The sequence below is a fragment of the Myotis myotis genome, unplaced genomic scaffold (genome assembly GCF_014108235.1).
Source record: "Myotis myotis isolate mMyoMyo1 unplaced genomic scaffold, mMyoMyo1.p scaffold_m19_p_3, whole genome shotgun sequence".
Classification (NCBI taxonomy): domain Eukaryota; kingdom Metazoa; phylum Chordata; class Mammalia; order Chiroptera; family Vespertilionidae; genus Myotis; species Myotis myotis.
In genome coordinates, this window is record NW_023416335.1 from 40,856,604 (window position 1) to 40,874,717 (window position 18,114).

Sequence of the window (18,114 nt, forward strand, 5' to 3'; positions counted from 1 at the left end):
ATGTTGACAGGGAGGGTCTGGGAAAGAGGTCAGATGGTTCTCATGGGGGAAACCACTGTGCCACTAGTACCGAAGCACTTCAGTCCATTAAGAATTCATAGGCCTGTGCAGTGCATACCAGCTGGTGAAGAGATCTGTTGTTAACACATTTTGGTTAAGTGAATAATTAGAGTGTGTGAGACTTTTTAAGTGTTCCTTGTTAGTAAGTCAAATACTATGATTGTCTCTTCATTTCTTAACTTTTTTTTTTCTTTAAGAATTACTCCACATTTTTACTCACTCTCATAGATTGATCAAATAACCTATTCAGAATTCTTGCAAACATAGCAATTAACAAACCAACACCTTCCCTTGCACACATCAGCCCCAAGAATGCCCTTCGGTAGTCATTCCTGCCTCTTTCTCTAAACTGAACTTGTGCCTTTGCTGCTCCCCTTCATAGGAACCTCTGGTTTTGTGAATACTATCCCAAAATTATTCTAAATAGTTATCAGTCCCATCAAACCCTTTTCCACTTTACATGCCTAGGAAATCATTCTGACTCCTACATCACAAAGCAAATAATGAGTTTAGGCCTTTATTCCATAAACTCATATTCGTGTAATTTTCTCTCTATATCCAATCCAAACTTTATCTGTATTTTTGACAAATATTTATTGAGTACTTATAATGTTCTAGGCACAGAGGTTAAAGAACAGTACAACAAAGATCGCTTGAAAATTTAAAATAAAATAAAAATGCAATAGTACAAAGACAAAAAAGTGAAAAACAAGAATGAAAGGTAAGCAATTAGAGACTCAATTTAGAAGAGTCATAAAGAACGAACAAAACAAAGGAATGGAAAGCATCAGAGAAATAGCATAAAGAAATTCCCTGAATTGATGGGCATGAGTCTTCATTGTAAGAGGCCCAGAGGTACACAGCAGAATGAAAGAGGAGGTCTCTGGAATGGGAATTGGAATCCTTCTCTGAAGCAGTGGCATTTAAGATGAGTCCTGAAGTAGGACGAAGAGTTGGATGAAAGAAAACAGGAAGTGATAGTAGATGAACATTCAGGAGGAAATGTTAGGAGGTCCTGAGTTGTGAAGAAACTAAGAGAAATTGGTGTTGCTGCTGTACAACACCAATTTGTGTTTTGTAGGCACTGTGGAGGAAAGTTCCTAAGACAAGGCTGGAGAAGTAGGCTGGGGTCCTGATTGCACAGGGCCTTGGGAACAATATTTAATTTGGACTCAACAGTACAAGACCTTGGAAACTGAAAAACCTGAAAAGATATTAAGCGACAGTGATAATGCTTTTTTAAAACAACAACAACGACAAAACATTCTCCATTGTTGAGAATGGATCATTGGGGAGTAAAATTATATGTGGTGAGAAAGATTAGGAAACATGTAGGTAGGAGTTCAAAATGAGAGATGAACTTGAGACTTTTGGAAGTAGAGGCAGAGAAAAATGAACACAGTTGAGTTAGGAAGTACAACCCCAGACCTGCTGCTGGATTGAGTAGGTAGAGAGGAGAAATTGTCAAGGTCTACTCCCAGGGTTCAGTTGAGCAACTAACTATAGGAGGGTTGTGATGCCATTGCCAAGGTGGAGGGAAAACCAAATGGGAAATAAGGTCAGAAATACTGTTTTTCACATATTGAAATTAAGGTTTCTGTGAGATTTCCAGAGTAAATATGAAATAAATGATTAGATACATGTGTCTGTAGCTCAGGAAAGAGGTGTGGGTTAAAAGTATAAAATTTAGTGTCATTGGCTTATTTTTGGTAGTTAAAACTTTTGTAATGAACAGCTTGCTTAATTGGAAATGATAGAGTAAATCAGAAGAGAGCCTGTATTTCTAGCAGGGACATCTTTCTTGAGGTCCATACCCAGGTAGGCAACTGCCTAGTGCCCATAAGCATCTTAAATCACAATAACCTATAACCAAGCCCATGATCTTCTTTGTTACCCCAAACCTTTTTCTTTTTTGCCTTATCTAGAGGGTGGAATTATCATTCTCCCAGGACACCTCTGCCATTCTAAACTACTTATTTCCCCTCATACTCTCTGAAACAGTAGATCAAGTTCTTCCCACTAAATATTTTAGAAACTGCCTCATTCTCACCTGGCCCGTTACCACTGATTTTTGTTCTGGCCCTTGCTTTTTCTTTCCCATGCTACTGCAGTAGCCCCCATCCCATCATGCCCAGTGCATGCTCCCCCACCTTCTTCCATTGTTGATACTGTGTTCTTTTTTAAATAAGAACATCTGATCATATTGTCATGAATCCTCTTTCTAGATAGAATTGATTATATGCTCTTTGCACCTCTGTATACTATAATCACACCTATTTTTAATGTATCCATCTCTCCCTCTGTTAAAGTATGTTTTCTTAGGAAGGAGTTTGAATATCATTTCTATGCATTCATAGTCTAACATGTAGTAAGTGCTCAATAAATACAGATATAATATAGTCCAGTGGTTAAGAGTTCAATTCAGACTCTTAGTTAGATCTAAATACAAATTCTGTTTCCAAAATGTAGTAGCTATGTGACATTGGAAGTGACTTTATGTTTTTATATCTGTTTCATCACCTGTAAAATGGATGTAATCAGAATACTTAGCTTCATCAAGTAATTGTGAGAGTGCTGGGTATAATAATTATAATAATACATGGTACAGAATAGCAAAGGAATGACGTGTGCAGTGATGCTTTATCGCTCAGAAGACAAAAATCCCGATGTTGAAGACCTTCATGATCTGGCCTCTGCCTATCTCCTCTGACCCATATCTGACAGCTCTCCCCATATAGCACTCTCCTCACTGTAAACACAGCAAATTACTTGCAGTTGCCTAAATATGCCTTATTCTCTCTCTCTCCCCCCACTTGCTTGGCTGTCTCTTTTCACTTGGAATGTCTTTTTCTACTTCTCCCTAGCAAATGTTGCTCATCCTTTGATTTTTTGGTGTTACCCCCTCGCAGAGTCCTTCTCTGTTCCCTTCCTATCCATCACAAAATGGTTAGATGCTTCTTTTCTGGGCTCCCATAGATCCTTGTACATGCCTGCATTTTGTTTGTAAATATATGAACCACTTGAGGGAAAACTTTCAGTTCTGTATTCACAGGGTCTGGATGCTGGTGGCATGAATTGAATAAATGCTTATTAAACAAGTAAATATAGGGATAAATGAATCTCTGATACTGGGGAATAGTATTTTTTAAAAAGTAAGTATCGTAAGGGTCAGCAAACTACAGCCCCTAGGCCAAATCTAGCCCTCCCACTGCCTGTTTTCATAGTTTTGGGGGACACGGCCATGTTTGTTTGTTCCTGTGTTGTATATCACTGCTTCTACATAACATCAGAGTTGAGTAAATGTGACACAGACAAACCTGATAGCTCACAAAGCCTAAAATATGTATTACTGGTATCTGGCCCTGCACAGAAAGTTCCCTGACTCTTGCTCTATGTAAATTTTCCTTTAAACAACTTTTAAAAGGCTGGGTAAAATTATCAAAATTAACATTTTTTTCTCTGGCATATAAAGATGTGGCAGTGTCCCTTCTTTTTCTTATGTATTTCTTTTTTAGAAAACCATATTCTGTTTAACTCTGATATTTTTTTAACTAAATAGGCAGGAGCAAGCTTTTATAAGATGACTGGCCTGGGTCCTTTGCCTCAAGCTCTTTATAATGGCGAATCCTTTAACCATGAGGAGTTAAATATTCAAAAACTAGAAAGAGCTCTTCTTCAAAAAATGATGGATATGACCATATATTTACAAAGGGAAGTTTTTATGGTAGGTAAGCATTTATGAGAAAATATAATGAATGATATTTATAAATTTTTTGTATTAAGAAATATTTTAATAGTAAAAGTTAATTTTGTAAAAATTTTCATCCTGATCATTTAGTAGTGATTTTTAAATTAATAATTAACTTTATTTGTGCATAATTACATCTAAAAATTCCTTAATTGGAAAGATAATTCAAAGTTTTACATGAAAATTTATTATGAGAATCCTAAATCACATATTATTTATTGATTTACTTTATACTGAGTATCTTTAAATGTAATCTCTGCATAACTTTAAAACATATGCATATAAATTGCCTCTATTACCTAAATAATATTTTTGTTATTTTAGGGCGCATTAAATGATCGAACAAATGCAATTGATTTCCTTATGGATAAAAATAATGTTGTACCTCGTATAAATCCTTTGATTTTGTACAGTGAAGGGCAGTACCTTAATTTAATATCTACATCAGGTAAAATAATTCTTCTGTTTTCTTTTCTACAAATGCTTATTGAATTGTGAATGTTTTATTAATTCATTATTTAATATGAAAATTTTCAGTAACTACAGATGTTGAAGATTTCTCTACTTTCTTTTTCTTGGACTCACAAGATAAGAGTGCTGTAATTGCAGAGAACATGTATTATTTAACCCATGAAGGTAATAAGCATATTTTATTTTCCTAAATTTATTCTTAAAGTAGCAAAATGTTGTAATTTTGGTAAGGTATTTGCATAATACTTTTTTTTTTAAATCTCCACCCGAGGATATTTTTCCCATTGATTCTCAGACAGAGTGGAAGGAAGGAAGGAGGGGGTGAGACAGTGAGAGAGAAACATGGATGCGAGCGAGACACAGCAATTGGTTGCCTCCCACAAGTGCCCTGACCAGAGTAGGGGATCGAGCCTGCAAGTGAGGTGCATTCCCTTGACCCAAATCGAACCCAAGATCCTTCAGTCTGTGGGATGACACTGTAACAATGGAGCCAAACCAGCTAGGGCCATAATACATGTTTATATATTGATATTTGACTAGAGGCCTGGTTTTCAGTTTGAGAGCTTGTGATTTGTTAGGACAGTGGTTAGCAAACCGCGGCTCGCGAGCCACATGCTGCCCTTTGGCTCCTTGAGTGTGGCTCTTCCACAAAATACCACGTGCGGGCACGCACGTACAGTGAGATTGAAACTTCGTGGCCCATGCATTTTCAGAAAGGAGGTAGACGAAACAAGTATACAAGACGAGTGTGGATGGGAGAGTTGGAAGGGGTCGACCTCAGCAAACGTACCTCAATCAGATTGAGGACGTTTTTAGCAAAGGCCAGCTTAGGAGTACCCTAATTAAGTTAATAACAATGTACCTACCTATATAGTTTAAGTTTAAAAAATTTGGCTCTCAAACGAAATTTCAATCGTTGTACTGTTGATATTTGGCTCTGTTGACTAATGAGTTTGCCAACCACTGTGTTAGGATATAAGGATTGACATAAGAAAATAATGCCTTCTATCCTAGCTAATTATAAATGCAGAGGGGTTCATCTTACTTTTTTTGCCTGTTTTTAAAGCAAGCTATAACATGTGGATCCCCACTGAAGTGATTCAGTTGGTTGAGCCTTGCCCTATGCACCAAAAGATTGCCAGTTCCATTCCTTGTCAGGACACATGCCCATGTTTCAGCCTCAATCCCCAGTCGGGGGCGTGCAGGACACTGCTGATAAATGTTTCTCACATCAATGTTTCTCTGTCTCCCCCTTCCTCTCTCTCTAAAAAAGCAATAAAAACATATTAAAATAAAAAAATATGTGGATGTTTTGCCTAGGTTTGGGGGTCAAACCAAAGGAAGGGAGACCAAGACAGGAACATATTTGGAAATAAGAATTTAACCTAGATAGGGAAGTCTGCAGTGGGGCCATACATTTTTTAATCTTATCAGGTAGATAAGATAAGATAGGTAATTATAAGATAGATGAGCTCATTAAAGTTTGGTTGGTTTTTGTCTTGCTTTGTTATATTTGACCTGCTTAGCTGTAGGGAGAAAAATGAGAGCCAATACATACAAGACAGCTTATTTGTATCTCAGGATTAAAGCAGTAACTTTCTAACAATGAGAGTGATCTAAAGATGGAATAAACTATGTAGTAAGGGGTAAATTTTTATCAGAGAGAGATTTAAGCAGAGGCTACACAACCAGGTTTTTGAGAGTGGTAAGGAGTGCAGCCAACTTTGGACCAGATGGCCACCAAATTACTTCCTAATTGATTCATGATTTTATGTTCACAAAATGACCTCTCTACACAAAACCCAACAAATAATGAAATGTAAAATAAAAGTTCCACTTTATGGTAGGCTAATGTGTAAAAATGACGGGAAAGAAAAGGAGTTCGAAATAGGAAATAAAAGTATAAATATTTGTCAGGTTCTGGGGTGTATTTCTGAGCATCAGAGTAAGTTAGCCTTTAAATTTCGTGCAGCTTAAAGGAATACTTCATTAACAGAGAAGCATCATAAGTTTCTCTTATTTGCAGTTATGTAAATGTGTAAAGAAATAAAAAATTATAATTTACTTAGCACATTTGAAACATTTCTCCATTTACTACTGTATGGTGAAAGGGCTGACATTGAGAGGGCACCAGAATTCTTTACCTTTATTCTTTTTAAAGAATGTGCTATTTGCTGATCTACACAACAGCAAAGTTTTTATAACTGTTTTAAGTGGGTCATGTGATCTGAAAGAATAATTTTTCTATAGATTTTAATGGTGACCAGATAACTATCATTTCAAATGTTATATCCTGAAGCTGGATGAAATAAATGCATTTAACTGTGACGTCAGAATTAAAATTGTTTCTTTCTGTGGCATCCAAATTTTCAAATTTTTCAGAAAAAGAATTATACTGATACTGATGGCACGAGATGATGTGAATTAGACCAAGTTAATAAAAGCCAGACATTTTGAATTAATGAATCATAAGTTAATAAGATATTGCTGTTTTTAGTATCTACTAATAAACCTTATTGTACTGTGTTTTTTTTTATATATATGGGGATATACATATTCGTTTCTTAATTTATTTATTTATATATTTATTTATTTATTAAATTAAATCTTTATTGTTCAGATTATTACAGTTGTTCCTCTTTTTTACCCCCATAGCTCCCCTCCACCCGGTTCCCCTCCCACCCTCCGCCCTCACCCCCCACCACTGTCCTCATTCATAGGTGCACGATTTTTGTCCAGTCTCTTCCCGCATCCGCCACACCCCTTCCTGCCCCCCCAAGAGCAGTTAGTCCACTCCCTTTCTATGCCCCTGATTCTATTATAATCACCAGTTTATTCTGATCATCAGATTATTTATTCACTTGATTTTTAGATTCACTTGTTGATGGATGTGTATTTGTTGTTCATAATTTGTATCTTTACCTTTTTCTTCTTCCTCCTCTTCTTAAAAGATACCTTTCAGCATTTCATATAATACTGGTTTAGTGGTGATGAACCCCTTTAATTTTCCTTATCTGTGAAGCTCTTTATCTGACCTTCAATTCTGAATGATAGCTTTGCTGGATAAAGTAATCTTGGTTGTAGGTTCTTGGCATTCATCACTTTGAATATTTCTTGCCACTCCCTTCTGGCCTGCAAAGTTTCTGTTGAGAAATCAGCTGACAGTCGTATGGGTACTCCCTTGTAGGTAACTGACTTTTTTTCTCTTGCTGCTTTTAAGATTCTCTCTTTGTCTTTTGCTCTTGGCATTTTAATTATGATGTGTCTTGGTGTGGTCCTCTTTGGATTCCTTTTGTTTGGGGTTCTCTGTGCTTCCTGGACTTGTAAGTCTATTTCTTTCACCAGGTAGGGGAAGTTTTCTGTGATTATTTCTTCAAATAGGTTTTCAATATCTTGCTCTCTCTCTTCTTCTGGCACCCCTATAATTCTGATGTTGGTACGCTTGAAGGTGTCCCAGAGGCTCCTTACACTATCTTCATATTTTTGGATTCTTTTTTCATTTTGCTTTTCCGGTTGGGTGTTTTTTGCTTCTTTGAATTTCAAATCTTTGACTTGATTCTTGCGATCCTCTGGTCTGCTGTTGGGAGTCTGTATAATATTCTTTATTTCAGTCAGTGTATGCTTAATTTCTAGTTGGTCCTTTATCATAACATTTAGGGTCTCACTAGATTTCTTGAGGGTCTCATTAAGTTTATCGGCGGTTTTTAGAAAATTCTTGAAAAACCTTAAAAGTGTGGTTTTGAACTGTATATCCAGTAGTTTGCTTTCCTCCATTTCTGTCATTTGTGTCCTGTTTCTTTGTCTCCGCATTTTTTTATGCTTCGCTGTGTCGATAGAGTGGCTTTCTGTGCTGAGTGTCCTTTAGGGCCCAGTGGCTCAGCCTCCCCAATTACCTGAGGTAGACACTCTTGGTGCACCCCCTTGTGGGCTTTGTGCACAGTCCTGTTGTAGTTAAGCCTTGATTGTTGTAGGTAACACTAGGAGGAATTGACCTCCAGGCCAATTGGCTGTGAGAATCAGCTGTGTCTATGGTGGGAGAACTTCTGTGCTGAAGACACCCTTATGGGGCAAGAGTTGCTTCAGTGGGGCTTTGGTGCTCACTGAGTCTGCCCCCTGAGTATGTCCCTTATGGATCTGAGGAGTTGTAATTGGATGCTCCCACGCTGACCACTGGGTACACTGGCTCTTGGATCTAAGGAGGTGCTAATCTAGCCTCTGCCTGAGGCTACCCAGCAGAAGCCAGCTGTAAAGCAATGCAAGTTGCCCTGGGGCCTTGGGGCAGTTGCAGTTTGTTAAGTAATTCTCAGATTATAAAGGGCCGGGCCTTTCATATGCAAAAGCCTCTGTGCATGGTTTGGGCGGGGCGGGGTCCCAGGGGATCAACAGGGTGGACGGAGCAAGCAGTATGGCTGCTCTTAGTCCTGCCCTCAGAGGCCCTGGCAATCGCTGCGAGCGCCTCCCAGAGAAAGCTGCCCTCGAGTTCCCACCGATGCCAAACAGTCCAGTCTCTTCTCGTATGAGTCTGGGTCCCCAGAGACTCGCCTGGAACTGGAACTCAGAGCTTGAGACTCCCTCCCAACTGAAAAAGACAACCGCACCCTCAGCCGTCAGCCTGCTCAGCATGCACCTCCGCACCTTAGTATTTTACTGCCGCACCGCACCTCCTCTGAGTCTCGGTATGCTTTTCTCTTTCCTTCTAGTTGTAGAATTTCCACTCAACCAGCCTTCCTGTGGTTCTGGGTGATGTCCGTTCCATCTTTTAGTTGTATTTTTGAAGTGGTTGTGTGAGGCAGCAATCTCCGGTGTTTACCTATGCCGCCATCTTGGTTTCTCCCTTAATTTATTTTTTTAAAAATATAGCTAGAAGGCAGTTTTGCTTGCCAACACTGGAACCATGATAAGCATAATACAACTTTCTCTATTCATAGAAGTATCCCACAGGTGTGTCCTTTAGGGACTGTTCTTTCTTCTTGGTACCTGAGTTTATATAGAGCTTAGATCATGAATTACATTTCTAGCATTTTATGTCACTGTGCGTGTATAATTTTTAACATTTGCTTCTTTTCCGAAAGACTAATTTTACTATTCATTGTTGTTTTTTAATTTTGTTAACTGGATATATCCTCTGCTTTTAGTTTTGTTTTAAAAAGAATTAGTTTAACTAAACCATTTGAAACTTTCAGATGAAGATGTAATTTCTTCCATTACTCTCTGGATTATTGCTGATTTTGACAAACCATCTGGGAGAAAACTGCTTTTGAATGCATTAAAGCACATGGTGAGTAAGTTTACCTAGACAAAAGCACCCAAGAAACATAAACCAAAATATTTTATGAAATTGCTTTGTATTAACTAAGTGTAAATTTATTGATGTATAACAAATTACCCTATAACTTAGTGGTTTAAAGCAGTAAACCTTTATTTTCTCACAGTTTCTGGGGTTTAAGAATTCAGGAGTGACTTAGCTGAGTGGTTGTGGCTTGGGGTTTCTCATGAGGAAACAGTCATGATTTTGGCTGCTGCCACCTGAAGGCTTTACTGGAGCTGGAGGATCAGCTTCTAAGATGGCTCACTTGCATGGCTGTTAGCAGGAGACCTCAGTTTCTCACTGGCCGTGACAGAATGCTTCTTCCTGTTGCCACGTAGACCACTATTTGTGTTGCTTAAGTGTCCTGGGGAACAGCTGGCTTTCCCCAGAATGAGTGACAACGAGTTATAGATGGAAACCACAAGTCACAATGTCTTTTATGATCTAGTCTCTGAAGTCACATCTATATTTCCACGCTATTCTGTTTGTTATGCAGATCACTTCTATTCAGTATGAGAAGGAACTGTAAGTCTGAGGACCAGGAGGTGGGGATCATTGGGGGCTGTCTTGGAGCCCTGCTACCACATTAAGAATAATTAATACATTTAAAATGAAAATAACATCTGCTTGGAGATTTTCACATCATATTAGATAATCTCAGAACACATTCCGGCTTTCCTCAGTTGCCTGCAGACAAGCACATTTCAAAACCAGTTCTTTGGGATCTATGTAACAACAGTCACTTCTGCCTTCTCTTTCTTCTCAAGAATTTCTGGGAGCATGTTTGTTGAGAGGCTCACAAGCTGTCCTTCCCCCACTAGTTACATGTATATGGCCCTTCCATTATGCATATATTGGTATGTTTAATGATGTTCCACATTTCTCTGAGGATCTGTTCATTCTTTTTACAATTTTTTTTCAGGTTGTATCGTCTTTATTGATTCACTGATTTTTCTGCCAACTCATATCTATTGAACCTTTCTAGAGCATTTTCCATTTTAGTTACTGAATTTATAACTCCAGAATATCCTTTGGTTCTTTTTTATAATTTCTATCTCTTCATTATTATTATCTGTGAAATATTATTAAAATACCTTTCTTTAATTCTTTAGACATGGTTTTCTTTAGTTCTTTGAATATATCACATCTGTTAAGCCCAACAACTAAGCCCCTCAAAGACAGTTTCTCATGCTGTGGGTTTGTGGTTTTTTTTTTTTCACCTTTATATGAATCACACTCTCTTGTTACATTGCATGTCTCATATTTTTTTTTATTGAAAACAAAACATTTTAGATAATACACTGTAGCATATTTGGATACTGGTAACAACATCCCCTCCCCCCCTTCCCCGGGTTACTTGTTGTTTGTTGGATAATTTATTGATTTATCTATTGTTAGTGATGTGAATGAACTAATTCTGTAAAGTCTATTGCCCTCTCATTATATATCTCTGATATTCTTGCTCTGGTTTTTTCCCCTTGTTTTTGTCTTTTATCTTGGTTTCCTGGGGAATATCTCTGGCTGAGCACAAGCCGCTTAACTGGTAAAAGATTGTGCTTAAGTCCCCATAGTCAGTTAGATTTTTCATGTTCACTCTTGGATATGTATGACTGATTTAGAGACTACTTTCACAGTTCCGAAATGTTATGATTTTGCCTCACATTCACCCATGGAATAGTATCTTAGAATTTACCTTTTTAATTACTCTTGAGAAATATCTCTGACAGTGCTCTATTTCTTGACCTGGGTGGTTGTTTTATGGGTTAATCTGCATTTTTGTTTTGTAATCTTGTTATTTCATAGACATACATACACAAGAAGAGGTCAAACAAAGTATTGCATTATAAAATAATCATTATGCAAAGAGATAAAGCAGTTGGAGTTACTAAAATTATTGTTTTTAGGCTTTTCAATGATAGGTCATCTTCAGTAGTCAACATAGAATTTAACAGTGAAAGATGTTGTATGGTAAAGCATAAACTTGATTGGAAAGAAAAAAGTTCAACTGTAAAAAGGTATGTAAGATACAGATTATTTTTTCACCTATAAATTTTTTTTTTCTTCAGAAAAAAAGTTTTCATAGTCGGTTGGGCGTTATTTATAATCCTACATCAAAAATAAATGAAGAGAACACAGCTATTTCTAGAGGAATTTTGGCAGCTTTTCTTACACAGAAAAACAGCTTTTTGAGAAACTTTCTCAGGAAACTGGCAAGGGAAGAAACTGCTACAGCTATTTACTCTGGAGATAAAATTAAAACATTCCTTACTGAGGTCAGTAACTTTGTTTGAAATAATAAGTATGTATTGAATATTTCAAAAGAATAAATCTGTATACTTGGAGATAATATGTTACTGAAAAACATCAGTTAATAAGTATAATCATTTAGGGATAATAAATATTTCTTTAAATGGGAAAAGATAAATGTTAAATAATATGACTTTGCATAGAGGCATTTAACAAATCAGATTTATATATTATCTACTAGATCAGTGGTTCTCAACCTGTGGGTCACGACCCCTTTGGGGGTTGAACGACCCTTTCACAGGGGTCGCCTAAGACCATCGGAAAACACATATATAATTACATATTGTTTTTGTGATTAATCACTATGCTTTAATTATGTTCAATTTGTAACAATGAAATTGGAGGTCACCACAACATGAGGAACTGTATGTATTAAAGGGTCGCGGCATTAGGAAGGTTGACAACCACTGTACTAGATGGAGATATACTTGTGAACAAGGCAGATAGAGTCCCTGCTCTTGTGGAGCTTACATGGTAGTGGGAAAGACAGACAAAGTAAGTGGTATTGGAAAATACATAAGAGGGTAGATGGTTTGAGGGATGCTCTTTTAGCTGGAGTGGTCAGGAAAGGTATTTCTTCAGAGCTTACATTTGGGCAGCACTCTGAATAACATGAAATATCAAACCATGGAAAGTCTGTGAGAATAATGTACCAGGTTCAAGAACATAGCAAGTCTAAAGGCTTGACACAGAGACAGTCTTGCCAGACTTGAGGTATAGGCAGAAAATCATTATGACCAAAAGAGATAGATGTGCAGAGTACTAGCATATGAGGTCAGAAATATAATCCCAGATATTTAAAGCATTTATAGGCCATACTTAAGGGATTGAAATTTTTCCTGAGTATAATGGCAACCGTTAAAAAGATGACTCTGGGTACCATGTGAAGATTTGATAGTAGGTAGACAAGACTGGAAATAGGATGAACATTTAGAATGCTATTTCATTTCTTGCCTATAATCTAGGCAAGAAATAATGGTATGTTGAACTAGATAGGAGTGGTGGAGATGGTAAAATGGTTGATAAATAATTGTTATACTATGGTAAATAGGATTAGTTGCTCAATTGTATATGACCTGTGAAAATAATAGGCTAGGATTTTGTCTTGAACAGCTAGACTTAATGGTGGTATCCTTTTTTTTTTAATGGAGAAGTCTAGATTGAAGAGAAGATTTGGACACATAGGGCCTGGATCTAGAGCTAAGTTTTGTACATGTTAAGTTGGAGAAGCCTGTTGGACATTCAAGTGGAAATGTTGACAATTGAGTAAATGAGTGTAGAAATCACTGAGGGGTTGTCTTTTTTTTTTTTTTTTTGAGAGTCAATTTGAGGATTATCAACATTATATATAATTCCAAGGTAAGAAACTAGATGGGAAACCTCAGAAGTGAGGCTGGGTGGAGAACAGAGTGGTTGAGAGCTAAGCCCTGGAACATTCTAAAATGTGGAGGAACACAAGAAAAGGATGATCCTGTAACAGAGATGGAACAGCCATTGAATTAGGAAGGTGACCAGGAGAGTATGGTATCCTGGAAGCCAAATGGAGAATATATTTCAAGGAGGAAATGATCACCTATGCCAGATGTTTCTGAAATGATCACCTCTGCCAGATGTTTCTGAAATCCATCTTCCTAACTGACCATTTTATTGATTAAGGTGGTTCTTGGTGACTTTGATAAGAACAGCTTTAGTGGAATGAAAAGCATAAAAGTGCACTAGATTCAAGAGAAAATAAAAAATCAGGAAACAGAGATAGCAAGTATAGCTTTTTAAAGAAGTTTCTTGTACACTGAAGGGAGAAGTATTCTGTAGCCAGAATGGGACTTGAGGTCAAGGAAATAATTCTAAATTTGGGAGATGTCACTTTTCTGTATGCTAATGGAAACAATCTATCCAACAATAAGAAAAGGATCATATAGATTGAGGGGAGCAAAATTCTTGAGAGGTTAAGTGGTGCTGAGATCCAATGGACAGTGTTAAGTGTTGGTTTAAGAACAGGAATTGTTCATCCATTTTAACCAGAAGAAAGGCAGACTATGTGGGTTCAGATGCAGAAGGGTAGATTTATTTGGTGGTAACAAGATAAGTACCTCTCTTCTGATTACTTTCATTTTTCAGAAAAATTCGGGTCACTAGTTAAGTATTAGAATGTTAGTAGGTGCTATTAGAGGTTTGAGGAAAGAGTAGAAAATGTCAAATATATTTCTGTTACTCAGAGAATGAGAAAGTGAATTCAATACATTAGTGTGGAAAGATTTCTGAGGGCCCACTGAGATTAATGACCACAAATTGAAAGTGAGATCAGTCTTGGTTGCATGTTTTTTTTTCAGCTTTAACACTGTTTGGGTCCAGTTGCAGAGGAAGCAGAGTTGTATTTAACCAGAGTTGGGGTTTTGCAAGGTGAATGTAACTGAGGGAAGCATTCCAGGGAGCTGAGCATGGAAGGTTGATGTTACAGTAAAGGATTCCGGGGTGTAACTTGGGTGGAAGGGAAATTATGATATGAGAGGTATGATGGACAATAAATAAGTGGTAGGGTCGGTGGATTGAAAGTGTAATGGTTAGTAACAGTGAGTGAGCTGGAAGGTCAGGAGCTTGTGGTGAGAGAGGGGATAACTGAGATAGAGATTTTGGAAGTAAGGAGATCTAGGGCTGCACTGTCCAATACTGTAGTCACTAGCTACATGGAGCTATTTTAAATTTAAAATTAAATTGAGCTTTAAAATCAGGTCCTCAGTCACACTAGCCGCATTTCCAGGACTCAGTAACCATTTGTGGCTGTGGCTACCATATTGGACAGCAAAGGGGAAACATTTCTAACATCTGCTCTTGTTAGAAGTTCAAAATTTAAGGCTCCACCCTGATCTACTGAAGGAGAAACTTCATTTTAACAAGGCACCAAGATGATTTGGATGCACATAAAAATTTGATAAATATTGATATGAAGAAGTGTGTTAGTATGAAGATGTAAGGAATTTATTTGTGGTTAATTTTCTGTGAATATCCATATATTTTATGACTCTGACTATAAATACTTTTGTATTTCTGAAGTTAAATACACTATTACTAACTGGGTTTATATCTTTTCTGGAATGTTAAATTTTATTTAAATTGATGTTCCCTAGCATTTTACCAATCAGTAATCCAACTGGAATTCTCAAAGAATGAATAGCAAACTATCTACTTGTAAAAAGATATACAAATATTGTAATTGAATTGGCAGAGAAAGATTTAATTTTTTTTTAATGATTTCAAGAGAAAATAGTACTTTTTGTCACAACTTAGTATAATTTAAATTTTACACTAATATATATTAAATAAGCTTTGTTAAGAAAATAATTTAATATATTTACTGTTCTCTTATTCATTTTATATTTTCTTGCTTTAGGAGATGGATAAGAATGCTTTTGAGAAAAAATATAATACCATTGGGGTGAATATTTTTCGAACTCACCAGTTGTTCTGTCAAGACGTACTTAAGTTGGGTCCCGGAGAAATGGGTATTGTCAGCAATGGGAAAGTAAGTAGAAAAACAGTTGCTCACTTTTCTCAGTGACACTGTGGTACAGGGGTCTCAAACATTTTTCTGTCACATCCATGCTATGAAACACACAGAGAGGATGGTGTTCGTATGCCAGACACATGAGACAGATCTCAGCAGAAGTAAATAGTGCTGAGAGGGTTAATTTATGGCACAATACTTATTACTTCATCCCTTCCCCCATTGGTGAGAACATTGATTGCAGGGAAGAGAGAATGTTCTTGTGGGAATAACTTTTATTTTGTCTTATTAAAAATACTAGAATAAACAATTTAGTACACTTTACAACATTGTGATTGAGAACCACTGTTATAGTAAGTGTAGAAAGTACATTGTGAAATCTTACTCTTGTTGTAGCTTTCTTACAATTGTTTAATAACAACAGTACAATGTTTTCTATTGAAGTATAAAATAGTATTTATCAATATAACCTTTAAAAATCTATAGAAAAAAGTTACTTGCTCCCACCATCCTAATAAACTATATTATTGAAAATTACTGTATTACCTTCTAACGCTTTTTCTGACCCTACAGAGTTATTTCTGGTTTTCATAAAGTACATCGTTGTAATTTTATATATATAAATTTATATCACACTTTTTCTCCTAGTATATCACAAACATTTTTCTGATTAGAGCATCTTTATAGACACACAGTTAGTGTATACTAGCTACTTATTAATATATTTTGAATATGATAGTCTGATTTTATTTCTTAGGAATTTAGTTTTAAAAAATTGAATCTGGTGCTTTGATTTATTAAGAAATAAACTAATCCAATGTGCTTGACAGACCTCTGCTTGAACTATCAAATTATATATTCCTAAATCATCTTCAAAGCTCTTGCTCCTGTTTTCTTTCTTTTCTACATTTTCATGAACTCTTCACCTGCGTTTTATTCCCAAATCACTACTCCCTTAAAATTATGCTTATTTATTCTTTCTTATCTGAATCTATAAATAATAAGAATTGGAGATGAATGAGAGGCCCATTTCCCCAAGCTTCCACAGATAAAATATATCTGCTTCAGTGTAATGGTGTTTAAGCTGACTAATTGCATTAGCTCCTAAAAGCAGTTAGGCTCAGGTTCATCTGTGTACAGTGATACTTTATAAATTGAAGACACTGGTTGTCATTTATTATTACAGAAATATAAGGTACAGGGTGGGACTAATGTAGTTTTACAGTTGTTCATATGGAAAATAATGCAGTAGTTAATAAATAATACAAGAATAAACTGTTTCACAACTGTAAACCTACTTTTGCCCCACCCTGTACAGCAGGTCCTTGGGTTACATCCGAGATCCCATTCCTATGGCGCGAAGTTACGTGATTTTTGCCGTAAGTCGGAACCCACCTACATAAGCACCTACGTCACTCACATGGAGCACAAACACAGCAGTAATGAAACAGTAAAAAAAATTGAAAAGAAAGATAACAATTCCTGACCTTTACTTGTGGTAAATAAATAATAAAAAACATAAAGCACGTATGTACATACGTTGAAAAGACGGAACTTTTTTTTTTATATAAGTAAATGGGAGATAGCGACGTAACCACGAAACAATGTACGTTGAGTCTCATGTAATCCAAGGACTGCCTGTATTAGTAAATTTTGATAGTGAGTTATGTGGAAGCCCCAAAATGATATTACTTATTCTCTAACAATTACTCTGTAAGGAAATACAGTTTTTTAGAACAGTTTTAAAGTATTTGACTACCTTTGGCTTTGTCAGTCATTTTCAGAAATAAAAAGGAAAAGAAATTAGACTTGCTATATCTAGTACCTTGCCTTTTAATTATACATTACTAGAGACCTGATGCATGAAATTAGTGCACAGGTAGGGTCGCTAGGCCTGGCCGGCAATCAGGACCAATCTGTGGGGCGACTGGCAGGGCGATCGGGGGGCCCCTGCTGTCACCCACCTTGGCTAGCCTGGCAACGCCCACTTGCCAGCCCCAACCCCCCCGATTGCCTTGCCGCTGCTGCTGGTCACCTCCCTCTGCAGGAGGCAACTGGCAGGGTGATCAGGGGGCAGCACCAGCCCGCTCACCAGCCAGCCCAGCCCCCTGCCGCCATCGCTGATCGCCTCCCTCTGTGGGGCAATTAGGGGCACCCCCACTGGCAACCGCCTTGGCTGGCCTGGGGCCTGTGGGCTGGGAGCAGCTCCTGCATTGAGTGTCTGTGCCCTGGTGGTCAGTGTGCATCATAGCGACCGGTCGTTCCACCAGTTGTTCCACCATTCGGTCAATTTGCATATTAGGCTTTTATTATATAGGATAGGATGGAAAATGTGCCCTATGTTTTCTTTGACATTGTTTAATATATCTCATGTATTGTTATCAAAATTAGTGATTATAAATATTAGTTATAGTTATGTTAAACTGATTTCTCCTAGAACTTGTTTCTTCTTTTTTTTAATTGACAAAATATTCATATATTAATGTTTCACTTGCTGTAAACCATTCTTCTAGGGTTCTCAGAGTACAGTAGTGAACAAACATGTTTTCATGGATTTACATTTTGGTGGGCAGAGACAGATAACAAATAGCATTCTTACTTATAAGGTGTCATTTGGACAGAGAACCAGAAGAGGTGAAGGAGAAAACCATGTCTGGAAGAGGAGTGCTCTAGGTAGAGGTAATAGTGAGAAAAAAGGTCCCAAGATGAGATCATGAC

General features: G+C 37.1%; 1 protein-coding gene across 1 annotated transcript in view; it reads left to right on the top strand.

Moving 5' to 3' along the window:
• Positions 1-18,114, top strand: part of UGGT2 (UDP-glucose glycoprotein glucosyltransferase 2) — a 200,588-nt gene that overhangs the window by 109,278 nt on the left and 73,196 nt on the right. Inside the window, exons 17-22 of the mRNA XM_036299573.1 lie at positions 3,620-3,784; positions 4,133-4,256; positions 4,346-4,444; positions 9,463-9,557; positions 11,654-11,860; positions 15,283-15,414. Coding sequence (XP_036155466.1) covers positions 3,620-3,784; positions 4,133-4,256; positions 4,346-4,444; positions 9,463-9,557; positions 11,654-11,860; positions 15,283-15,414 — 822 coding nt within the window. The remainder of the gene's footprint in view (positions 1-3,619; positions 3,785-4,132; positions 4,257-4,345; positions 4,445-9,462; positions 9,558-11,653; positions 11,861-15,282; positions 15,415-18,114) is intronic.